This window comes from Arachis ipaensis, chromosome B9 (genome assembly GCF_059453495.1).
Source record: "Arachis ipaensis isolate K30076 ecotype BB chromosome B9, ASM5945349v1, whole genome shotgun sequence".
NCBI classification, from domain to species: Eukaryota; Viridiplantae; Streptophyta; class Magnoliopsida; order Fabales; family Fabaceae; genus Arachis; species Arachis ipaensis.
The window spans coordinates 140,768,038-140,794,237 of record NC_142444.1 but is presented as its reverse complement, the minus strand read 5'-3'; the positions used below and the strand labels follow the sequence as shown (position 1 = coordinate 140,794,237).

Sequence of the window (26,200 nt, the reverse complement as noted above, 5' to 3'; positions counted from 1 at the left end):
ACACCTGAAATATTGTTGCGGGTTGGGGATGCCGTCATCGGAGGTGAAGAACCGTGCTGATGAAGAAGGGTCGTGAGCATTGGCAGCGAAGATATTGGCCAAAAAACCATCCTGCCCACCCGCTAAAACGTCATCGGAGGTGAAGTACCATCCTCTCCCACTCTGGCTTGATGCCCCACTCCGGTGTTCAACGAACTTCTGCTCGCATCTTTGCTGGCTGTGCAAAATAATACAATAAAAAAATCTTACTCAACAAAATTTTATCCGTTTTGAATTAATTTAAATATCTGATTTTTTTTATTTTTGATATAATACTACAAAATATTTTAAATCTAACAATAATAACCGTCTTAAAACTAATATTTATAAAGTTATCCTACTGACACAAAAGCAGCATAAAGTATTAACTAACCAATCATATGAAATTAAATTTAGAAAGATCTCTACTATTAGATTAAAAAGCATGTATAATCCAATGACTCCTCATCAGCAAGCACACCGGTCAGCCAAAATTAAGTGCTATACACACCGGTCAGCCAAATACACACGGCACATAGAATTCGTGCCCTTGATGTAAAATACTTGAGTGTTGAATAGAACCCAAAAGAAAAAGAATCTTTTTTCGGTGGAGAAAAATACAACTCATAAAAGCACAAAAACTAACACTAAGAAGCATTGCAAATAAAAAAATCAAAATCAAAGCAATATTTTTTAAGGAAAAGTCTAGGGCCAGCAACTTTTGTGTTTTCTGGCCAGCACTTAACCATCAAAACAAAAGTGAGTGATCTCCCACTATTAGATGTAATCTCACACCATTAAAAACACTATTAATGGCCAATTGATGGTTACAAAACACCAAAATTGCTAGTCCCCTAGCATTCCTCATTTTTTAATCAATTGTCATTAGCCTGTGTTTGTAAGTTAGATTTGATGAGTACTTATGAAATACTCCTCTAACCATTTTCTTTCTCCTCCTTTCTTTAAAATTCCCAACTCACAAACATAGTGATCCATTACTTATATCTTGGTCACAAAAAGCCTTATAAATCGATAGGATAATACAAACAAAAGCACACGTGATCATTTATTAAATATATTTTATTCTAGAAATCTAAAGAATTATGAAAATTAGGTTACAAGTAATAACAGTGAATAACTGAAATATAAAGATTATCTTCATAATTCGATTCTCCAAAGAACAGGTCAACAAGGTACTTCAGAAATCACGTTTAAATCACGTTTACTAAACAGAAATACATTATATTTATCTCACGCTCTTATTTACATAGCGTCAAAGTGGTTTTATAGGTGGCCACAGCTAAGGCGCCACTAATTCTCTTAAAACCGATGTATACCTTATATATATCAGAAAAAAATGAGTTCAATTCTAGACCAACCCAGTTATACATGTTCAAATAGCTTCAGAACTAGCCGTAGCAGCTGCTACCGGTTGTAATTCTACTTCAGTTCCAGTGACATGGTCAGTACCAGTTTCAGGGATATCGACCATTCTATCGTCTTCTTTGAGAGATAGTACAGTGCTCGTGTCCGTGTGAATGGTGGAATCATCGGCAAACATACCATGCCTTCTCTTTCTCCTAGCTGCCTTGCCCCATCCATGGATTGTCTCCCTTATCCTCTCTGGAATCAATGCAGCCTTATAGTTTGTTCCCATCTGAAAATAAACATAGAAAGATCTTATTGCATGAGAAATAAAAGTGGCAAGAATCCAATGATTCAGATTTAACTTTATGCAGTTTAAAATGTTTTACACATATTTAAGGGGATTTCTATGGTGAATAATGAAATTTGGCGAAGAGTGAATATTGTAACAAAATTTTTTAAAGGAGTGTGCATTGCATATGATGTCTTTATTTTTTAAATATTTTTTTCTATTGTAAAAAGACAATCTTCACTCTTCATTGAAAAACACCATTCACCATAGCATTACCCGATATTTAATTATATATTGCCTGTTTGTCATATCAGAAAAAGTAATTCCTTTTACACTCATTACGACTAACGCAAATTGTGATCCAAAAGAAAAAGTTTATTGGATAATAGTGTAAAATTCTTTAACTTAGTACATCGAAATTGAACTTGAATGATTCACTCAAACCAACTCCATGCCTTAAAAGCATCACATACACATGGTTCATAATGAAGCCTTGAAATTAGGTGTGCCATCATTGACTTTTTGAGACACACACAACTGAAAACATGTCATATAGTCGGATATATCATAATGATTTTGTTTGGTTTGATCAGGAACTAATTTCTCACTCACTGCTTACATGCCCACTAACAAAATTGGATAAAAATGCCAACTTAGTATAATGTGGAACTTTCTATGATGTCGATGCACAAAAACTAATTTGAATGAAAACAATCTGATATTTTGCCAATGAATATTGAAGAATGATCGTAGAAATATCTTCTTGAATTAAACAGATCTATAGGGTCAGCATGACTTATGTTTTCTTGTTTTTTGAATTTGGTGAAGTAAATAATGGAGGTTAAAAAATTTGGAAAACAAATTTTCTTGTTTTCCACTATTTTCCACCAACAAAATCCTGAAAGCAGAAAACATACAACAGAAACCGACCGATTTAGGTCGTGGATTACCTGTGTAAGAAGCGCATAGAGTGGCAAAGTACTGTAACTGCAGAGAAACTGTCCTGCAAACCTACAAAGTTTATATAGAAAAGGTATAAAATGGCACATGGCTTTTTTAACATCTTAAATAAATGGAATTAAGGATCTCATGGTTTCAGCATACCCTAAGATTAGCCTTAAGTACACAAGCAAGTGATTCCTGATAAAGCAGGAATTATAACCAAACTGCCACTGCAATAACAAAAAAGACATTTTAGTACATACAGAACTTCGTGCCATTCTTCAGTATCTTGTTCTATGGAGTGATTCATCATATCTAAAGTAATTCTGATAACACTGAAAAAAGGTGGCAATAACTTGCCAAAAAGAAGCTTTTAAGGAATACTAAAATCAACGTGTCAATCACCGAAAATTTGAATAAGGCTATAACATTTGCTTATCGAAAATATATAGCTAGTCATTGTATTATTTGTTGAAGGAAATAATTATGACTTAAGATGGATAAGGAAGTAGAGAAGTACCCAGAACCAAAAGAACGAAGCCAATTTAAACGCATTCTGCGAAAACAAAACCAGGAAATGAACATGCATCTAGAGTTAGGAGGGAAAAAAAACAAATTTCATTTAGAAATATCACAAAAGTAGCCGATAAACTATTGTTGCTTACTTGGAAGAGAATGAAGTGGATCAAGGATAGCAATAGTTCAGGCTTATTGAACCAGAAAAGTTCGTTGCGAGGCCTCAACTTTGATCCCGAGAAGTAACCAGTGATTCCGGCATTCTCCAATGCCAATGTTGCAATAACATGCTGGAGCTTTGTTCCCACCAAAAGAACAAGCTGTTCATAAACACAAGAAATAAAAAGACACGGTAATCAGAAAGTGTTCAACAAAGTAAAATAACTTAAAAGAAAGAGAAAATAACAAAGATAACTTGCCGTGACAGGGATGATAGCTATCCAGAAAGAGATTTGATCCTGCGGTAAACCGAGAAAAAGGATAAATGAATTAGCAATTGTAAGATTCTAAGATAACACAAAGACATAATGAAACCACAATATAAAAGCAGCAAGTTATTCTTCTTAGTTGGGTTGACTACTTCAATAACTGACCACAATTATGTTTGAGGTAATCTCACAGAGAAATGGAAGTAAAGTGAAAGCTTTGGCCAAAAGAAAGATACAAATTGGTTTTAGTAATGGAGGGAATGTATATATTATTTGAAAATTAAGATTATGAAAAAAAAAAAAGACACACTACCTTTAATGTTGGAAAGCATGAAAGCAACAACAAATCCCCAGAGTAAGCCACTGCTAGAGATTTCAGACACTGTTAGCTCTCAACTTCATGAAAATAAATTTGTGGAAAACAAAAACAATAACCATAACTTAATGCTACACATGCTTAATACAAATAATGAACATTCTTTTCTCTTTACATTGATTATTTGCAATGAATCAGAATAGAAAAGTTGAACTACTGCTTAAAAATGCAAAACTGAAGACTCTTTTCCAGAAATTTCTTAGCGAACTGTAACATTGAAATAAAATCATACACAGTATGTAAAGGTCACAACAGATCATGTACTATTGACTTCCTCAATAATGACGACAAAAAATGCTCAACCATTACTAACCTCACACCAACTATCCTTTGGAATTCTCCTCTTCCATAGATCTAACCATATAGCTGTGAAAATCATATTTTAATGTGAGGTTGTGATTCTGCCATAAATAAGGAAAAGAGATTGAGTAAAGGAGTACAAAAAAAAATTAGTGATGCATGAATACTAGAAATTCAGAGATCCAAGCACTGCATCACAGAGATAAAGTAAGAATTTAATTTACACAGTAAAATAAAACTCAGGTTGCTTTTAAATCAAAACCATTTAGACCAAGATAATCTATTATGAAGTGTAAGGTAGTCAGCACGAACCACCGAATGGCCGAATTGTTGGAAAAAACATGTCTACAATTTGATTAAACTTAGAATTAGTTATGTATTACCAAATAAGTTGTTCAAAATGAAACCTCAATTTATCAAGTCCAATATACAACTATATGCAATTGACATAAGTAGATTGACGAAATAACATATGAATGTAGCAGTCGGGAGTATCAGGTAAAATATCAAAAGATTCACACACAGAGTTTGATGTTACAATTTGCTGAAAGTGATGAGAAATGATGCAATTAGGTAACATGAATTATCAATATTTTACTACTTCATTTGCCATAGCAACTGCAAAATATATTAAGCAAAGCAAATTGATCAAATTCTGGCCCAGCTAACCATCTGATTATCAAACTTTGTTTCAGAATATTTTGATTTAAAGTATTTTCAGACATGCCATTTTTCATCGCACGAATTCAAGAACTTAAAGGTAGACATTCGACAAAATACATTAAATGAAATCAAATGTTAATGGGGAAACAAAATAGAGTTACGTAATTACCACCCAAACGAGGAAACTATTTCTGGCCATTGGATTTGATGTATGAACCTTGACAAAGGACGATTGTCTTCGCATTGTCAACTCTCTTGTGATTACTACAGCAATACATGAAATAGTCAATATACTCTCGACAGCACACAAAGAAAATCACTTACAAACAACAAATGCATATTAAGAAGTATTGTGCTTACCTGCCAAAGATCCATGCTGATCCATATGAGCCTCATCCTCCCACACTCTCCAACTATGAATCTGCTTTAAACTATTGGTGTTATTAATTTCTCATGCCAATCAGAAATCTAAAGTTATAACACTTAGATGTTTTGCTGCATACATTAATACATAGTTACCAAAATAAATAAGTAAACATCCAAGTGATAGTGTTCTGTAATATCAAATTTCAGTTCAATGCCATTTAAATTCAAATTAATGTTGAAACATTTCTCACCTTCACAATTGCTAACAACATCGTCAGGCAACTGTAAGATATATGTGTTATTGCCATGACAAAAATAAACCGGTGCAATTGCTCTAGACCTTCATATGACACGAATGGTTCATAACCCTGAGAAACATAACAAATGAAAATTTTGACACACGTTGATTTGGAGCAATAATTAATGAATAATCATAATAGCCAAAGTTTAAACATTGGGGTCTGTTGTTCATGCCTCTTTGCAGGAGCTTCTATTCATGCCATTCAGCATCCTCCGAGTTAAGCTTGGATAAGCAAAAGCCATCAATAATTTACGTCCTTCGGAGCCATTATCTTCCATTTCTTAATCAATCTCAGATCTTGTGCATGGAGCAAAAGCACTGTTGTAGAACTTTGATGGAAGGCAAATATTGGCTATAATTCTTGAGGTAGCTGTTAGTAGGAGTGATATGAATCCAAGCAACATCAACTCTGAAGATAGCAAAATATAAAACACAAAAGGAAAGAAAAAAGCAAGTTGATTAGTCAAAAAGAGATATGTAACAAAAATATTAACACAATGAAGAAAAATTCAGTGCATTGTACCTTCTTTCATCTTCTCCAAAGCAGCAAGCAATGGTTTTCGATTAGTTTTCCGCAGTCACTGCAGCCCCAGAGACCCAGAGGAGCAAAGAAAACAGACATCAGAATTCATGTCAAAACTGAACACAAAATTTGGCTTATTCATTCCAATTCATAAAACGGGTCCTACAATAGCTCCTCCATTGCCACTCCACAGCTTGTGTTTGCTTAATGTCTTGAACAGGCTTCCAATTTTCGCTATGCAAATCTTTGTTACACTAAAGAACAAGGTTATCAAACTCTCAAGTTAACTCGTAAACTTGTAAGTTTAGGTCGCTGGTCAAGTTTACAACTTTACAAGCAAACTGTTACAAGTTTGCTTGTTGATTACACAATTCAAGTTGGTCTAAACTCCCGAGTTTAGGTAAACTCTCAAGTTTGATAACCTTGTTACAGAGGTTAACATCAAAACCAATCCTAAACTGAATAAAACTTCTAAGAAGAAAACTTACATTGCTTAATTGGTGAATGGAGCGCTCCACAAGCAAAGAGACAGCAACAAAGATGGTCAACACAGTGGGAACAGACCATGTAGGAGTCAAGGCAAGCGACCGCGCTTCTTGCACACTATCCGACATATTGAAGTAACCAAATTTACAGACCAAACCTCAAATATGACTATGCCTTAAAAAACCTCAGGCCAACCTATTCAGACTTTACTGACTTAAATTTAAAGGTCTCATTGAAGATCAACTATGCAAATTGTACAAACATTCAGTGCTTAATCAAACTATAACTTAAGTGGGATAATACTGAATCCCACAAATAGAAATCCTAATTGGTTCTGTCTTTGATCAGCAGCTAGTTAGCTTGATCCCTAATTTAGATATAACAAAGAAGGAAGATCCTGTTATTTCTAATGTCTCCAACACAGATTATATAAGATACCCTTAACTACCAGTCTACCACGTTTGACCAAGGGCAATGGCCAACAAAGAGAATCAAGGCAAAGCACCCCCAAAGGAACTTTAGTGGTTCTTCACTCCACATAAATTCAAAAGTCTAAAAAACAAATTTAGAACCCCACACACAAGGTGAAATAAGGATACCCTTTTGGCCTGTTTTAGTTTTCCACCAGTACAATCACTTCAAAAGAAGGAAAACAACAAAAGGGAGATTATTTTCTTCTTCTTCTTTCTTCAAGGAAGCTCCTTTAAGACTATTAGAGCAAACCCAATTTCCAAATCAAGCTCACATTTCATCAAACACATGGAATACGATTTCTGTATCTCAGAAAAAAGATGCTACCCTTTTTGTCATGGTTCAGCAACAGTGGCAAGAGGAGTCAGGGAACATCCTCAAATCATAGTGAAAAGGTCACAGCTTTATTCCAACATCAAACACCCCACCACCTTAAAACACTGTCAGGAACCTAGGAAACTCACACAATGGAACCTGTCTCACCATTACAAGTGAAAATCAGCTGAAGAAAACAATGAAGACTTCACAGATCTCCCTCTCTTTCTCTCTCTTTCTCCTATGAGTGACAGTCACAATTCAAAGGCTGAAAGAGAGGGAGAGAGAGAGAGAGAGAGAGAGAGAGTAGAGCTATGAAAATGTAGCAAAACCAAACAACTTACCTATTACCTAATTACCTAATAACAACTAAAGTACAGTGAATGAGTTCAACGGAAAAAACAACATTTAAGATTCCAAAATGAAAGGGGGAAAGCAAAGCGCGTGTATTACAGCTGCAATGGCAACACAGAATGCAATGTCGTAACATGAATCTTCCTGCTTCTTCACTGGGCCACAGTTGTCTCTCTCCATGCCAACTCAATTGCAAACTATGTAGGGTGTGTTTGTGAAACACGTTGGAGAGGAAAAAAGTGCGTTTCACTATTTAAGTGCTGTTATTTGATGTTTGGCAATTTTTTTTTAACGCCAACATCCCAAAAGCTCGTTCACTAGAAACAAGAAATTATAGCTTCTTCGTTTACTCAAAGCACGTTTAGGTTGTTGCTAGTTATTATTGGTTTTTTCATAATTTTTTATAAATAAATACTGAAAATATTAAAACAATTATTCTAATTTTTGTGTATTGATTACTATTTTAATTTTTTATAATATGTATTATTCTTCTTATTAAAAATAATAAATTAAATAAAAAATTAATTATAAATAATAATAAAAATATAACTTGTAAAAAATTAGAATTTAAAATAATAATAAAAATAAGATTATTAAGAATACTTAAAAAGAGTACTAAAATATATTATTTTATATATTATTTTTAATTTAATAAATAAATATTAATTTTTATTATAATAATAAAAAATTATAATATATTAAAATAGAGTACTATAAAAAAATATTATATAAAAAATACTAAAAAATATAAAAAAATTAAATATACTTAAAAAATAATATTATAATTTAATATTATATTTTTTAGTAATTAATTAATTATTTATTTAGAAGTGATTTTAACTAATATTATCCAAACAATATTTATTTTATCAAAATAAATTTTAGTAAAAATTATCAAATATAAATCATGTTGGCACAAACTCACTTCTACCCAAAATCAATTCTACAAAATCACTTCCATTCAAACTTTTTACCCAACGTGAATCCAAACACATACTTAGGGTGTGTTTGGCAAACGCGTTGAGGAGGAAAGAAGCACGTTTGAGTCTCTTGAAAGTTTCACTTTTATGTTTGGCAACTTTTATTCTTCTGAACGCAGAAGTGATTCTGCCTTTAAACGTACTTCAGGAGAAGCTAAAATTTGTAGCTTCTGCGTTTCACGTTCATAGTGGCTGATTATCTTAGAAAATTAGGTGGAAATTTTATTTCTTTTTTACCAATCCTATCCTTCATTTTCTTCTATACAAAGGATACTAGTAACTATTACCATCACAGTTCTCTATAGTTCTTCCTACTTGTTCTTAGTTCCAATTGTTTTTCATCAAAATGGTTCAAATTTGTTTCAATCACTAGCAAAGTGAATATTTTAATTTTTTTAATTATTTTTAGTACTCACTTTCATATTTTAATTTTTATATTTTTATTGTATTTTATATTTATAGGATAAATACTTTTATATTATTTGTGTAGTATTCTAATTTCTCATGTTATGTTTTTATATGAGTTTTTTTTATCATTTACTATATTATTTTTTATATGTATATTTTTTATGAAATTTTTTATTTTTTTTTTACTTTGTTCATGTGATTTTTATTTATTTTATTGTATTTTTTTATTTATTGACAAATGTTGTTGATTTTTTTATTATGTTCTAATTTTTAGATATTTTGTTAATTTTATGATATTTTTATTATTATTTGTTCATATGAATTTTTTTTTTCTATCTTCCTTTACTGCATTGTATTTATGTTATGTATGAAATTTTTTTATTTTTTTATTTAATTTTATTCATATGAATTTTATTTACCTTTTATTGTATTTTTTTTGTTCATATGATATATGTTGTTGGTTTTATGACATTTTTATTATTTCCTATCTGTATCAATTTTTTTATTCTTTGATGTACTCTATTTTTGTTTTGTATTAATTTTTTTATTTTTTATTCTGATTTTATAAAATTTGTAATTGTAATTATTGTATACTACATTTATTATCAAAATTTTATAATATAAATTATGATCTTATAAAAAAAAGACAAAATAAATAAAAACTAATTATAAGTAACAATAGAGTCATAGATAATGAAAAATAGTTGATACAATAAAGAAAATGGATTATAGTCTAAAATAATACTAAATTAAAGAGTACTGACCGTACTAAAAAAATTATAGAAAATTTTTTTTTTGTTTAATATTATAAAATTTATAGTACTCTTTTTCATATTTTTATTTTTTATTGTATTTATTTTATTTATATGATAAATATTTTTTATATTATTTTTGTTAGCGTTTTGATTTTGCATGTATATAAAAAAATTATTTAAATTGATGTCTCTTTTAGTAATTTTTCATCTAAAAGTGATTTTGAGTAATATAATCCAAACAACATTTATTTTACTATAATCAATTTTGATATAAAGATTGCCAAACATAAATCACGTTAACACAAACTTACTTTTCATCAAAATCAATTTTGCAAAATCAATTTTATACAAACTCCCGTTTGCAAACTGTAATCCAAACACACACTTAATGTACCTAACATGCAATGCAAAATACAAACCACAACATTATATTATAGGGAAGTCACTCAGATAGATGTTAAAAATGTCATTTTTTTTAAATATTTTTAATAATTAAAATTTAATATATATACTGTTCTTGCTTGCAAAATAGATCGGCCTTTAGTGATGAATGCTTGCCGAGCTATCACCTTGGTGGCTGAGCGTCCAATCCTTGAGTCCAAGCTTTCTTCTCAATGTGATGTGAACAGTACGAACAAATGAGGGGGGAGTGTACCTGCAAAGGCACTCCGAAACTTAAGTCAGTATATTGTACTATTTCTCACTTACCGAAGAAAATATTTTACCTTGCTTTATATGGTAAATTGTTCGGCCTTTACATTTTTAGCATTAAGGTCAGTTACAAAAAGGTGGGTAACGTATCTTAATTGTGTACCGTTTTGTCGTCGGTTATGATGGAAGCATTTATCTGACCGAGTTATAGCTCATGAATTGAGGAGCTATAACGGATCATGCCGAGTTATAGCTCGTTTATGACGACCATATCACAGCTCCCAAGCTTGGCCTGTGGAGAATTTTTAATGAAACAGGTTGAGCTTCTTGAGGAGTTATAACTCGGTTGGATAGGTTACTGAGTGAGCCCCCAATTCAACGTACTTCATTAAAAAAGTATTATTTGCTATGACGTGGGGAGTCGTGGCATTGTTTTGGGGAGGAGAGAGAGATTAATGTACGCATTAAAGGCTTGTTGCCATTCCAAAGTAGTTGCGTCATTTTAGATGTTATTGGGAGACAGTTTCAGTATTCGAACCATTGTTGGGTTACTGCTAGAAGTTAAACTCTAGTTTTTTTTGGTGTTTGGGTTTTTCATTTTGGTAACAGAATGAGCAAAAGAGGTATGTACACTTTGTCTCTTTGCTTCTGATTTACTGCTTCTTTCTCTTTTCTCTTCTTGTGTGCTTGCTGTTGTGTCTTAATGGGGTTGGAGAAGGAGAAAAAGGGTGAGATTGACTGGTCTTATGACTGGGTTGGTGAGGATGTGAAATCCTGAATCTCCCTATTTCGTGATGAGTCTGCTGTAAAGGAAGTGAACTTAGCAAGAGTCGTTAGGGCTGGTTCTGGGGTTCAGGTTGAGTTGCTTTCATGTAGCAACGATGATAGGGTGTATCATCGAGGGCAGGGTTTTGAGTTCTTCTACATGCACAGCTGTGTGCTTGAGGAATTGAGGGTGAAATTGTCATTTACAGAGTTTGAGTGTCAGGTTCTGAAACAGTTGAACTGTGCTGCGTCTCAGCTTCACCCTAATGGCTGGGTGTTTCTGCGCTCCTTTGAGATTTTGATGGAATATCTTGAGGAGACGCCATCAGTTGACTTGTTCTTTTCTTTATTTCAAGCAAAGGGGGGTATGGAAAGGGGGTTGAATAAATTTCAATAGCACCCTTGGGTTTGCTATTTTCAAGTTGTATAAATTCTCATTCAAGGATTTTAAAGAAATGTATCTTAAGGTTAGGAGTGTAGAAAAAGAGTTTCCCTTTTATGTTGATGAGAATCTGGTCGAGAAGTTTCCTTTGTGGTGGTGTTCAGAACCGCAAAATATACTCGGTCCTGAAGTCATATCACCGAGGAATGTGTGTTTGATTGAGTTTTTGGTTGAGGGTATTGATCGTAAAGATCTTATATCTATGTATGAGTTACTCAAATGGAAAGACGATAAGGAGGCAGTGATAAATTACCTGGGTGAGTTTGGGATTTTTGTTCTTTGTATATTGATTTTGTATGAGTTTCTGACGTGTTCTGTATTTGTATTGCAGGTGGGAAGTACCCTGGGGTCTCAGCTGCTACTCTCAGGTCACGCTTTAAAATTAAGAATTTGAAAAAGGAGGTTTCATCGTCGAACCGTGAGAAAGTGGTAACGGCTGGAGAGGTTGTCCAGCCTCGTCAGGGGCGTAGGAAGGTGATTGCGAGAAAAAGGAAGTCGGGTGTGGTGGATTTGTCCGATGACTCTAGTGGGAAGGAACATGGAGTGTCCCTGGAAGAGATTCAAGCTTTTGTTGGGAATCAGAAAAAAACTTCATGAGATGTCTGAGCTTAGTGAGGGTGTTTCTGTGTGGGAAAAAGAGTATCCTTATATGACTGCGGTAGATGAACATTGTCAATCTGAAGCTGATGTTTCTCTTGCGAAAGAGGTTGGTGAAGTAGCTGTCGGGCAATATATGCAGGTAAAGTCTTCCTTTTGGTGTAATTTTTATCCTGGTTAAGACATTTTTATGTATTTTACTTTTCTTGTTGTTGTCATGGTTTGCAGGTTGTTGGGTTGAGGTTGGCCAGTTTGGGGCGAAGCCAGGAGCCGAGGCATAAGAAAGTGGTGGAGGAGAAGGATGAAGTTTTGGTAATGAAAGAGGAATTGAGTAAGAGCAAAAATATTGTTTCTGAGCTGCAGAGTAAGTTGGCTGATACTGAAAAGCGGTTAAAGGAGACGAAAGATAACTATGCTAAGGACGTTGAGGACTTGAAGAAGAAGGAAGCTGATTTAGCGAGCATGAAAACTCGGCTGATTGATGTTACTGCTCGGCTGAAGGAAATGAATAAGAAGAAAAGCGATGAAATTTTGGATTCGTTTGTAGAGGGTTTTGAAAGGGCGGCCTTACAGGCGAAGTTTCTTGCTCCAGGTGTTGATCTATCTGAGTTGGATCCTGGTAAGATTGTCCGAGATGGGAAGATGGTTAAAGATGATGGTGTTGCCGAAGATGAGGCAGAGAATATTTAGTATGTTAATGTAATTTTATTTTTGTTAAAACTTTTTTATTGGGTAATGTAATTGATGATACATTATTGACAGTAACTATTTTAGAGGTCATTAATAGAGTTGTTTGACCTTGTCTTTATTCGTTTCCGATTTGTTTTGAATATTTGAACGGCATTTTGCGCGATTGATTGGAATTTCTGTTAAGAATATTCCTTTTAATGTTTGCCGAATATGCTTGGTTCGGATGTTAGACGAAGATGTTCGTCATTATGTGATTTGACCATAGATGGAATTGTACCAAGCATTGTTGATTGTAAAAGCAAACATCATAATGTGACAGAGTTTGTATAAAATGAGATAGATTTATTACATACAGTAGTATTGGTAATCCTTTGGATACAAAGGTTCAGGTAGGCTAGCCTCGTTAAAACCTCTCAAAGCAAAACCCATTGGGAAAAATCTTAGTAATAGGAAAAAGAGTACAAGCCTGTCCCTGATGTTTAACTGTAAAATTTCTTTAGAGAGGAAATATTCCAGGTATTAGGTAGTGTTGTACCATTCATGGATTCTAGTCTGTAAGCTCCGTTGCCGAGAACTTCTTTAACCCGGTAGGGGCCGTCCTAGTTTGCTGTGAGCTTTCCATGGGATGGAGGTCAGCGCGCAGTTTCCGTCTTCCGAAGAACTAACTCGCCTGTTTAGAATGATCAGTTTCTGACCGATTTGTTATGTCGTCGGGCAATTGTTTGCTGAGCCGCGCGTTGTCAGAGTGTTGTTGTTTCCCTTATTTCTTCAATGAGATCTAGCTCGGCTCGCCGAGCTTCATCCTGGTTGCCGAGCTGAGTTTTGACCGAGTTGTGCGAGATTTCTAAAGGTATCATAGCTTTAGAGCCATATACCAGGCGAAATGGTGTCTCCTTTGTTGATGACTGAGGTGTTGTGTTGTATCCCCAAAGGATTTCGGGTATTAGTTCGGCCCAAAGTCCTTTGGCATCATCTAACTTTTTCTTTAAGGCATGTAGTATGATCTTGTTCACTGCCTCTGCTAGTCCGTTTGTCTGAGGATATTCAACGGAGGCAAAATGTTGTTTGACCTTAAGGTTCTTCAAAAAGGATTGAAATTTATGGTCGGCAAACTGGTGACCATTGTCAGTGATGATGTGGTGAGGAATGCCGAAACGGCAAATAATATTTTTCCAAGTGAAAAAAATCATTTGTTGTGATATGATTCTGGCTAGAGGTTGGGCTTCAACCCACTTTGAGAAATAATCAATTGCAACTATTAAAAATTTTACCTGCCCCGGTGCCGTTGGAAATGGACCGAGGATGTCTAGCCCCATTGATAGAAAGGCCAACTAACGTCAGAGTAATGTAGGTGCTCGGCAGGTAGGTGTATGAGTGGTGCATGTTTCTGACAATTTTCACAAGTCTGAACCTTAGTCTTGCTATCATGTTGTAAGGTCGGCCAAAAAAAACCTGCGCGGAGGATTTTTGAAGCTAAACTCCGAGCTCCTATATGTGTTCCGCAACGGGCGAGTATATCCTCGGCGGTATAAAGTCTCCTTGAGCAAAGTGAAAAAAGATGCTTGTCTTCGGAATCGTTTTGTGTTGCCGACCTTTTCTGGTATTTGACCTATTTTCAGATATTGTATGTAACCGTCTTGCCAACCCTGTTCCTGTGTGACACTTAATACATCTGTTAAACTTACACTTGGGGATGTAATATTGGATTGATGCAGTGTGGATAAGTCGGATTGTGTGCTGCCGAGTTTAGATAAGATATCAGCCCTGTGGTTTTGTTCTCGTGGTATGTGTTGAATTTCAAAATTTGAGAACTTTGAAGTAAAATCTTTCACTAATAATAAGTATTTAGAAAGGAGATGATCCGTTACTTGGAAGAGGTCGTTTACCTGTTGTACTACCAATAAGGAGTCACAGTATACCTTTATAGTGGAAATGCGGAGATCTAAATAAAGTCGGAGTCCTGCAACGAGGGCCTCATATTCGGCTTGATTGTTGCTAGCCTTGAAAGATAAGTGTAATGAATGTTCCAGAATAAAGCCATCGTCAGACTCTAGACATATGCCGGCACCACAGCCCTCAGTGTTCGACGAGCCGTCGACGTATAAGATCCATTGTTTTGTATGATCGTCTTCTGAAGGAATAGTAAGTTCTGCAATGAAGTCTGCCAAGAATTGGGACTTAATCGGTCCTCTTGATTGGTACCTGATGTCGAACTCTGACAATTCTATTGACCATTTAATAAGTCTGCCTGCGATTTCTGGTTTATGTAACACTTGGCGTAATAGGTGGTCACTCTTGACATAGACAGCATGACTTTGGAAGTAAGGTCGGAGTCTTCTTGCTGAGAAAACTAGTGCTAAAGCCAGCTTTTCAATTCTGGGATAATTGAGTTCGGCGTGTTGAAGGGTTTTACTGACAAAGTATACTGGATGCTGGGTTTTGTTTTGTAACAAGAGCAGAGCTTATAGCCCAATCAGTGACTAACAAATATAGAAATAGATCTTCCCCTTGATGGGGTTTTTGTAAGATCGGCAGTTGTGAGAGAGTTGTTTTTAGTGTTTTAAAAGCTCTCTCACAATCATCATTCCACTGAAATTTATTTTTCTTTTTTATCGTTTGAAAAAAAGGAATAGATTTTGAAGCTAAGCATGGGATAAATCTGGATAGTGCAGCGATCCTTCCGGTGAGGCGTTGGACTTCCTTTATGGTCTTTGGGCTCGTCATTTCCAGAACTGCTCGGCATTTATCTGGATTCGCCTCAATGCCCCTGTTTGTTAGTAAAATACCTAAGAACTTACCTCCCTGAACTGCGAAGGCACATTTTTCTGGGTTTAGACGTATGTTGTAGTTGCGAATTTGGCCAAAAATCTCTGATAAGTCGTCAATATGGTTTTTCCCGAGCTGTGTCTTGGCGACCATGTCGTCGACATACACTTCTATGTTTCTGCCGATTTGTTTGGCGAAGACTTTGTCCATAAGGCACTGGTAAGTTGCCCCTGCATTCTTTAGTCCAAAGGGCATAACTTTATAGCAGTAGTTACCGAATTCAGTGATAAATGCTGTTTTACTTTGATCAGAGGGATGCATGAGGATTTGATTATAACCCAAATAAGCATCCATAAAACTCAAGGTAGCATAGCCAGAAGCATTATCCACCAAAGAATCTATGGATGGTAAAAGGTAAGAGTCTTTCGGGCATGCTTTGTTTAAATCAGTAAAGTCGAGGCACATGCGCCACTTACCATTTTTTTTCCTTACCATTACCACATTTGCCAGCCAGGTAGTAAATCTGATTTCCTTGATGAACTCTGCATGGATCAGCTTTTGAGTTTCTTCTAATGATGCTATTTTCTTTTCATCGCCGAGGTTTCGTTTCTTCTGTTGCACTGGTCGTGCAGACAGGTTTATTGCTAATTTATGGCTGATGATCTATGGATCGATGCCAGGCATGTCAGAAGGTGTCCATGCGAATAGGTCGGCTTGTGTTTGTAAAAAGGTGGTGATGGCTTTTAGTTCCACTGAGTCTAGGGATGTACCTACATAAGTAAATTTGTTAGGATTATTATGGAAATATACTTTCTGTAAGTCCTGGATGGTGTAGGTCGTTCAAGGAAGTCGGCTCGTGGATCGAGGTCGGCTAACGCCAAGCTTTTGGCGACGTGGTGGAGATTGTTGACTTGTTGTTTGGAACGGGTTGGTAGTTTCATGCTGATGTTGTAACATTGGCGTGCCTCTTTATGATCCCCATGGATTGTTACAACCTGGTTGTCCTGCAAAGGGAACTTAACACACAGGTGAACTGTAGATACAATTGCGCCAAACTTATTCAAAAAAGGTCGGCCTAGTATGAGGTTATATGGGCTAAAGCAATCTACAACTAAATATTGAATATCACATGTTTTTGAAAGAGGATGCTCACCCAGTGTGGTTTGTAACCACACTGATCCCAATATCGGCACTCGCTCACCCGAGAACCCGACAAGGTCTCCTACTATTGACTGGAGAGCGTTGTCGCTGAGCTTCATTTTTTGGAATGTTGAGTAGAATAGGACGTCGGCGCAGCTCCCGGGATCCAGAAGTACTTTCCTTACCAACAGATCTCCCAATTGAAGGATGATTACCACAGGGTCGTCCAAGTTGAGTATGTTTGAATTAAAGTCGGCGTGTGTGAACGTCACTTGGGAGAGTTGTGTTGCGAGTGTAGCTTCGCGCTGGAAGCCATCTACCAAGCATATAGCTCGGTGTGATCTCTTTCTGGCCGAGCTTAAGGACCCTCCACCGGCGTATCCCCCTGAAATACAATTGATTATACCTCTGGGCTTTTCATATTGATTTGGTGTTGTCCTTTCTTTTCCTCGGTGCTGTTGTTCTGACGAGTCCTCGTTTCTGGAAGGTGTGAAACTGGTGCACGAAATCGTGATCGTTCATTCCTTCGTCCAAGTAATAAACCTTACGTGAGTAAGGGTCGATCCCACGGAGATTGTCGGTATGAAGCAAGCTATGGTCATCTTGTAAATCTCAGTCAGGCGGATTCAAATGGTTATGGTGAATTGATAATTAAAATATAAATAAAATATAAAATAGGATAGAGATACTTATGTAATCCGTTGGTAGGAATTTCAGATAAGCGTATGGAGATGCTTTGTTCCTTCTAAATCTCTGTTTTCCTATTGCCTTCATTCAATCCTTCTTACTCCTTTCCATGGCAAGCTGTATGTTGGGCATCACCGTTGTCAATGGCTACATCCCGTCCTCTCAGTGAAAATGGTCCAAATGTTCTGTCACCGCATGGCTAATCATCTGTCGGTTCTCGATCATGCTGGAATAGGATCCAGTAATCCTTTTGCGTCTGTCACTACGCCCAGCACTCGCGAGTTTGAAGCTCGTCACAACCATCCCTTCCCAGATCCTACTCGGAATACCACAGACAAGGTTTATACTTTTTGGATCTCAAGAATGGCCGCCAATAATTCTAGCCTATACCACGAAGACTCTGATCGTAAATCAGGAGGCTAAGAGATATGCATTCAAGCTTGTTTTCATGTAGAACGGAAGTGTTTGTCAGGCACGCGTTCATAAGTGAGAATGGTGATGAGTGTCACATAATCATCACATTCATCATGTTCGTGTGTGTGAATGAATATCTTAGAGAAGAAATAAGCTTGAGTTGAATAGAAAAACAATAGTACTTTGCATTAATTCATGAGGAACAGCAGAGCTCCACACCTTAATCTATGGTGTGTTGAAACTCCACCGTTGAAAATACATAAGTGATAATAGTGTTCATTGGCTTCGGCCCCAGAGGGGAACCAGAATAACCAAGACCCTAAAGGTGGTCTCCCAAGACCCTAATACAATAGTAAAAAGTCCTATTTATACTAAACTAGTTACTAGGGTTTATAGAGATGAGTAAATGATGCAGAAATCCACTTTCGGGCCCACTTGGTGTGTGCTTGAGCTGAGCAGTGAAGCTTTCACGTGTAAAGGTCTTCCTTGGAGTTGAACGCTAGTTTGTAACTTGTTTCTGGCATTTAACTCTGCTTTGCAACTTGTTTCTGGCGTTTAACGCCAAAATAGGGTAGAAAGCTGGCGTTGAACGCCAGTTTGCGTCATCTAAACTAGGACAAAGTGTGGTCTATTATATATTGATGGAAAGCCCTGGATGCCTATTTTCTAACGCAATTGAGAGCGTGCCATTTGGGTTCTGTAGCTCCAGAAAATCCATTTCAAGTGCAGGGAGGTTAGAATCCAACAGCATCTGCAGTCCTTCTTCAGCCTCTGAATCAGATTTTTGCTCAGGTCCCTCAATTTCAGCCAGAAATTACCTGAAATCACAGAAAAATACACAAACTCATAGTAAAATCCAGAAATGTGATTTTTATTTAAAAACTAATAAAAATATACTAAAAACTAACTAAATCATACTAAAAACTATGTAAAAATAATGCCAGAAAGCGTATAAATTATCCGCTCATCACAACACCAAACTTAAATTGTTGCTTGTCCCCAAGCAACTAAAAATCAAATAGAATAAAAAGAAGAGAATATACTATAAATTCCAGAATATCAACAAAACTTAGCTCCAATCAGATGAGCAGGACTAGTAGCTTTTTGCCTCTGAACAGTTTTGGCATCTCACTTTATCCTTTGAAGTTCAGAATGATTGGCATCTATAGGAATTCAGAATTTAGATAGTGTTATTGATTCTCCTAGTTCAGTATGTTGATTCTTGAACACAGCTACTTTATGAGTCTTGGCCGTAGCCCTAAGCACTCTGTTTTCCAGTATTACCACCGGATACACACATGCCACAGACACATAACTGGGTGAACCTTTTCAGATTGTGACTCAGCTTTGCTAAAGTCCCCAATTAGAGGTGTCCAGGGTTCTTAAGCACACTCTGTTTTTACTTTGGACCTCGACTTTAACCGCTCAGTCTCAAGCTTTTCACTTGACACCTTCACGCCACAAGCATATGGCTAGGGACAGCTTGATTTAGCCGCTTAGGCCATGATTTAATTTCTTTGGGCCCTCCTATCCACTGATGCTCAAAGCCTTGGATCCTTTTTATTACCCTTACCTTTTGGTTTTAAGGGCTATTGGCTTTTTCTGCTTGCTTTTTCTTTTTCTTTCTTTTTCGCCATTTTTTTCCTGCAAGCTTTTGTATTCACTGCTTTTTCTTACTTCAAGAATCAATTTTTTTGATTTTTTAGATTATCAATAACAGTTCTCCTTTTTCATTATTCTTTCAAGAGCCAACAATTTTAACATTCATGAACAACAAATTCAAAAGACATATGCATTGTTCAAGCATTCATTCAGAAAACAAAAAGTATTGTCACCACATCAAAATAATTAAACTAATTTCAAGGATGAATTCGAAATTCATGTACTTCTTGTTCTTTTGTAATTAAAACATTTTTCATTTAAGAAAGGTGATGGATTCATAAGACATTCATAGCTTTAAGACATAGACACTTAAATACTAATGATCATGTAATAAAGACATAAACATAAATAGATATATAGTAAACGAAAAACAGAAAAATAAGAACAAGGAGATTAAGGAACGGGTCCACCTTAGTGAGGGTGGCGTCTTCTTCCTCTTGAAGAACCAATGGTGTTCTTGAGCTTCTCTATGTCTCTTCCTTGCCTTTGTTGCTCTTCCCTCATAGCTCTTTGATCTTCTCTAATTTCATAGAGAATGATGGAGTGCTCTTGGTGCTCCACCCTTAGTTGTCCCATGTTAGAACTTAATTCTTCTAGGGAGGTGTTAATTTGCTCCCAATAGTTTTGTGGAGGAAAGTGCATCCCTTGAGGCATCTCAGGGATTTCTTGTTCTTGGCCACAACTTCATAGAAGTGGTCTTGATGGACCTTTGAGATGAATCTCTCCATCTCCCATGACTCGGAGGTGGAAGCAATTGCCTTCCCTTTCCTCTTTTTAGAGGTTTCTCCGGCCTTAAGGTGCCATTAATGGTTATGGAAAAACAAAAAAGCAGTGCTTTTTCCACACCAAACTTAAAATGTTTGCTCGTCCTCAAGCAAAAGAAGAAAGAAGAGAGGAGAAGAAGAAGATAATGGAGGAGATTGAGGGAGGTGAGTGGTTCAGCCATGTGTGGGTGGGTTTAGGAGGGAAGTAGTGGTGGAGGTGTTTGGTGAAGTGGTGATGGGGAAGAGAAGTGGAGGTGATTGGTGAGGGGTATTTAGGGAAGAGTGTTATGAAAAGGTGGGAGAGAGAGAGAGAGAGAGAGGTGGGGTAGGTAGGGATCCTGTGGGGTCCACAGATCTTGAGGGGTCAATGATTTATCATCTCTGCTCCATTTAGGTGTGTAAACTCCCTTAGAGTGCAATCCTGGCGTTAAACGCCAGATTGCTGCTTGTTTCTGGCGTTTAACGCCAACTTTTCTCCCATTCTTGGTGTTAAACGCCAATTCCATGCTCTGTTCTGGCGTTAAACGCCAGTCTGGTGCTTGTTTCTGGCGTTTAACGCCAGCTTGATGCTTCTTTCTGGCGTTAAATGCCAGTTTGATGCTTCTTACTGGCGTTTAAACGCCAGTAAGCTCTTCCTCCAGGGTGAGCTGTTTTTAATGCTATTTTTCATTCTTTTTTGATTTTTTAGTTGTTTTTGTGACTTCACATGATCATCAACCTAAAGAAAACATAAAATAGCAATAGAAAATAAATAGATATAATTAAATAACATTGGGTTGCCTCCCAACAAGCGCTTCTTTAATGTCAATAGCTTGACAGTGAGCTCTCATGGAGCCTCACAGATAATCAGAGCAATGTTGGGGCCTCTCAACACCAAACTTAGAGTTTGGCTGTGGCCTCCCAACACCAAACTTAGAGTTTGGTTGTGGCCTCCCAACACCAAACTTAGAGTTTAAATGTGGGGGTTTTGTTTGACTCTATTCTGAGAGAAGCTTCTCATGCTTCCTCTCCATGGTTACAGAAGGAAAACCTTGAGTCTTAAATACAAGGTAGTCTTCATTCAATTGAAGGACCAACTCTCCTCTGTCAACATCAATCACAGCTTTTGCTGTGGCTAGGAAGGGTCTTCCAAGGATGATGGATTCATCCTCATCCTTCCCAGTGTCTAGGATTATGAAATCAGCAGGGATGTAAAGGCCTTTAACCTTTACTAACATGTCCTCTACTAGTCCATAAGCCTGTTTCATGGATTTGTCTGCCATCTCTAATGAGAATTTGGCAGCCTGTACCTCAAAGATTCCTAGTTTCTCCATTACAGAGAGTGGCATTAAGTTTATGCCTGACCCCAGGTCACACAGAGCCTTCTCAAAGGTCATGGTGCCTATGTTACAGGGAATTAGGAATTTATCAAGATCCTATTTCTTTTGAGGTAAAGTGTGTTGAACCCAGATATTCAGTTCATTAATGAGCAATGGAAGCTCATCCTCCCAAGTCTCATTACCAAATAGCTTGGCATTCAGCTTCATGATTGCTCCTAAATACTGGGCAACTTGCCCTTGAACAATGTCTTTATCTTCTTCAGAAGATGAATAGTCATCAGAGCTCATGAATGGTAAAAGGAGGTTCAATGGAATCTCTATGGTCTCTAGATGAGCCTCATATTCCTTTGGTTCCTCAAAGGGAAACTCCTTATTGGTCAGTGAACGTTCCAGGAGGTCTTCCTCACTAGGATTCACGTCCTCCTCCTCCTCTCTGGGTTCGGCCACACCAAGTAAGGTTATGGCTTTGCACTCTCTTTTTGGATTCTCTTCTGTATTGCTTGGGAGAGTACTAGGAGGGGTTTCAGTGACTCTTCCTCCAAATTTCTGATGGAGGACCTTGTTTCATTCATGAAACTTAGAGTGGCCTTAGATAGATCAGAGACTATATTTGCTAAGCTAGATGGATTCTGCTCAGAATTCTCTGTCTGTTACTGAGAGGATGATGGAAAAGGCTTGCTATTGCTAAACCTGTTTCTTCCACCATTATTAAAGCCTTGTTGAGGCTTTTGTTGATCCTTCCATGAGAAATTTGGATGATTTCTCCATGAGGGATTATAAGTGTTTCCATAGGTTTCTCCCATGTAATTCACCTCTGCTATTGCAGAGTTCTCAGGATCATAAGTTTCTTCTTCAGAAGATGCTTCTTTAGTACTGTTGGATGCAGCTTGCAATCCATTCAGACTCTGAGAAATCATATTGACTTGCTGAGTCAATATTTTATTCTGAGCCAATATGACATTCGGAGTATCAATTTCAAGAACTCCCTTCCTCTGAGGCGTCCCATTACTCACAGGATTCCTTTCAGAAGTGTACATAAACTGGTTATTTGCAACCATGTCAATGAGTTCTTGAGCTTCTGCAGGCGTTTTCTTTAGGTGAATGGATCCACCTGCAGAATGGTCCAATGACATCTTAGATAATTCAGACAGACCATCATAGAATATATCCAGGATGGTCCATTCTGAAAGCATGTCAGAAGGACACTTTTTGGTCAGTTGCTTGTATCTTTTCCAAGCTTCATAGAGGGATTCACCTTCTTTCTGTTTGAAGGTTTGAACATCCACTCTAAGCTTGCTTAGCTTTTGAGGAAGAAAGAACTTGGCTAAGAAAGCCGTGACCAGCTTATCCCAAGAGTTCAGGCTATCTTTAGGTTGAGAGTCCAACCATATTCTAGCTCTGTCTCTTACAGCAAAAGGGAAAAGCATAAGCCTGTAGACCTCGGGATCAACTCCATTGGTCTTGACAGTTTCACAGATTTGCAAGAATTCAGCTAAAAACTGATGAGGATCTTCCATTGGAAGTCCATGAAACTTGCAGTTCTGCTGCATTAGAGAAACTAATTGACGCTTAAGCTCAAAGTTGTTTGCTCCAATTGCAAGGAGTGAGATGCTTCTTCCATAGAAGTTGGAAGAGGGTGTAATAAAGTCACCAAGCATCTTCCTTGCATCTCAACCATTGTTATTAGGTTCGGCCATGTCTCCTTCTTTTTCAAAAATTTCTGTCATGTCCTCTCCAGAGAGTTGTGCCTTAGCTTCCCTTAGCTTCCTCTTCAGAGTCCTTTCAGGTTCAGGATCAGCTTCAACAAGAATGTTTTTATCCTTGTTCCTGCTCATATGAAAAAGAAGAGAATAGAAAAGAAAATATGGAATCCTCTATGTCACAGTATAGAGATTCCTTGTGTAAGTATAAGAAGAGAAGAATAGAAGAAAGAGAAGAGAAAAACTCGAACACAGAGGAGAATAGTGGGTTCAAATTATGAGTGAGAGAGGAGTGTTAGTAGATGAATAAATAAATAGAAGGAGATGAGAGAAGGAAGAATTCAAATTTAATTAAAATAAATCAAAAATATTTTTGTTTTTATTTTAAATATTAGTTAGTATTCAAAAATCAAAAAGGAAAATAAAATTAAATTGAAATTTAAAATAATTAGTTAATGAAAAGAAATTTTGAAAAAGAGGTTAGTGATTTTCAAAAATTGGAGAGAGAAAGTTAGTTAGGTGGTTTTGAAAAAGATAAGAATTTTAAAAATCAAACAAAAAGTTAAGTGGTTAATTGAAAAAGATTTGAAAATCAATTTTGAAAAAAGAAGAGGTTAGAAAAGATTTTGAAATTAAGTTTTGAAAAAGATATGATTGAAATTTATTTTGAAAAAGATTTGAAAAAGAAATTTAAAAAGACTTGATTTTGAAAATTAAAGTTGATTACTTAACTAACAAGAAACTAAAAGATATGATTCTAAAATTTAAAGATTGAACCTTTCTTAATAGGCAAGTAACAAACTTTAAAATTTTTGAATCAATCACATTAATTGTTAGTAAAGAATTTGAAATTATGAAACAAAATTAAGAAAGAGATTTTGAAAATCAAATTTAAAAAAAAAATTCGAAAATATGAAAGAAAAATGGAAAAGATTTGATTTTTGAAAAGATAGGATTTTTTAAATTGAAAATTTGACTTGACTCATGAGAAACAACTAAATTTTAAAAATTTTTGACTAAGTCAAACCAAATTTTCGAAATTTATTTGCAAATAAGGGAAAGATATTTTTTTTATTTTTGAATTTTTAATGAGGAAAGAAAAAAACACAAAATTGACATAAAACATGAAAATTATGAATCAAAACACATAATGCATGCAAGAACACTTTGAATGTCAAGATGAACACCAAGAACACTTTGAATGTCAAGATGAACATCAAGAACTTATTTTTGAAATTTTTTTTAGAAAAGACACACATGCAAGACACCAAACTTAGAAATTTTCAAACTATAGACACTAACAAATTAAAAATGCATATGAAAAACAAGAAAAGACACAAAACAAGAAGATGCAAAGATCAAACAAGGAAATTCATCAAGAACAACTTGAAGATCATGAAGAACATTATGCATGAGTTTTCAAAAATTTAAAGAAATTAAAAAGATGCAATTGACACCAAACTTAAAATTTGACACAAGACTCAAACAAAAACACAAATTTTTTGTTTTTATGATTTTATTAAAATTTTTTTTGGATTTTTTGAAAATTAATTTGAGAAAGAAAATAAGGAAATTCAAAATTTTTAATAAGAATTCCAGGAATCATGCAATGTTAGTCTAAAACTCCGGTCCAGGAATTAGACATGGTTTACTAGCCAGCCAAGCTTTCAGTGAAAGATTCGGTCCAAAACACTAGACATGGCCAATGGCCAGCAAAGTTTTAGCAGATCATTACATTCAACAACAAGGTTGATAGAAATTAACAAGCTCTTGTGATGATGAGTTGAAACCTCGGTCCAAAAGATTAGACATGGCTTTACAGCCAGCCAGACTTCAACAGATCATCATGAAACTCTAGAATTTATTCTCAAAATTCTGAAGCCATAGAATAATTTATTTAATTTATATTTTTTTTTGAAAATTTTTTTTCGAAAACAAAAAGCTTAAAAATAAAATAAAATTACCTAATCTGAGCAACAAGATGAACCGTCAGTTGGCCAAACTCGAACAATCCCCCGCAACGGCGCCAAAAACATGGTGCACGAAATCGTGATCGTTCATTCCTTGGTAACGGCGCTAAAAACTTAATACGCACATTCATAATCTTAGTTCTTCTTCACAACTTCGCACAACTAACCAGCAAGTGCACTGGGTCGTCCAAGTAATAAACCTTACGTGAGTAAGTGTCGATCCCACAGAGATTGTCGGTATGAAGCAAGCTATGGTCATCTTGTAAATCTCAGTCAGGTGGATTCAAATGGTTATGGTAAATTGATAATTAAAATATAAATAAAATATAAAATAGGATAGAGATACTTATGTAATTCGTTGGTAGGAATTTCAGATAAGCATATGGAGATGCTTTGTTCCTTCTGATTCTCTGCTTTCCTATTGCCTTCATTCAATCCTTCTTACTCCTTTTCATGGCAAGCTGTATGTTGGGCATCACCGTTATTAATGGATACATCCCGTCCTCTCAGTGAAAATGGTCCAAATGCGCTGTCACCGCATGGCTAATCATCTGTCGGTTCTCGATCATGCTGGAATAGGATCCAGTAATCCTTTTGCGTCTGTCACTACGCCCAGCACTCGCAAGTTTGAAGCTCGTCACAACTATCCCTTTCCAGATCCTACTCGGAATACCACAGACAAGGTTTAAACTTTCCGGATCTCAAGAATGGCCGCCAATAATTCTAGCCTATACCACGAAGACTCTGATCATAAATCAGGAGGCTAAGAGATAT

The 26,200-nt window shown here is 36.0% G+C and overlaps 1 protein-coding gene and 1 pseudogene across 2 annotated transcripts; one reads left to right on the top strand and one right to left on the bottom strand.

Moving 5' to 3' along the window:
- Positions 1-1,215: 1,215 nt before the first annotated feature.
- Positions 1,216-7,737, bottom strand: LOC107617827 (MLO-like protein 11; annotated as a pseudogene). Its single transcript, XR_015899944.1, has 15 exons — positions 6,579-7,737; positions 6,091-6,148; positions 5,741-5,976; positions 5,518-5,634; positions 5,261-5,321; positions 5,070-5,164; positions 4,519-4,582; positions 4,251-4,349; positions 3,870-3,924; positions 3,553-3,591; positions 3,283-3,453; positions 3,138-3,173; positions 2,780-2,847; positions 2,626-2,686; positions 1,216-1,675 (listed from the first exon to the last, which is right to left on the bottom strand). The product of XR_015899944.1 is annotated as an MLO-like protein 11 (transcript).
- Positions 7,738-12,438: 4,701 nt separating this feature from the next.
- Positions 12,439-13,004, top strand: LOC148546581 (uncharacterized). The gene is made up of 2 exons (XM_088498118.1): positions 12,439-12,456; positions 12,543-13,004. Exons 1-2 carry the CDS (start codon positions 12,451-12,453, stop codon positions 13,002-13,004), a joined length of 468 nt encoding a protein of 155 aa, XP_088354244.1. The 5' UTR covers positions 12,439-12,450.
- Positions 13,005-26,200: the final 13,196 nt, after the last annotated feature.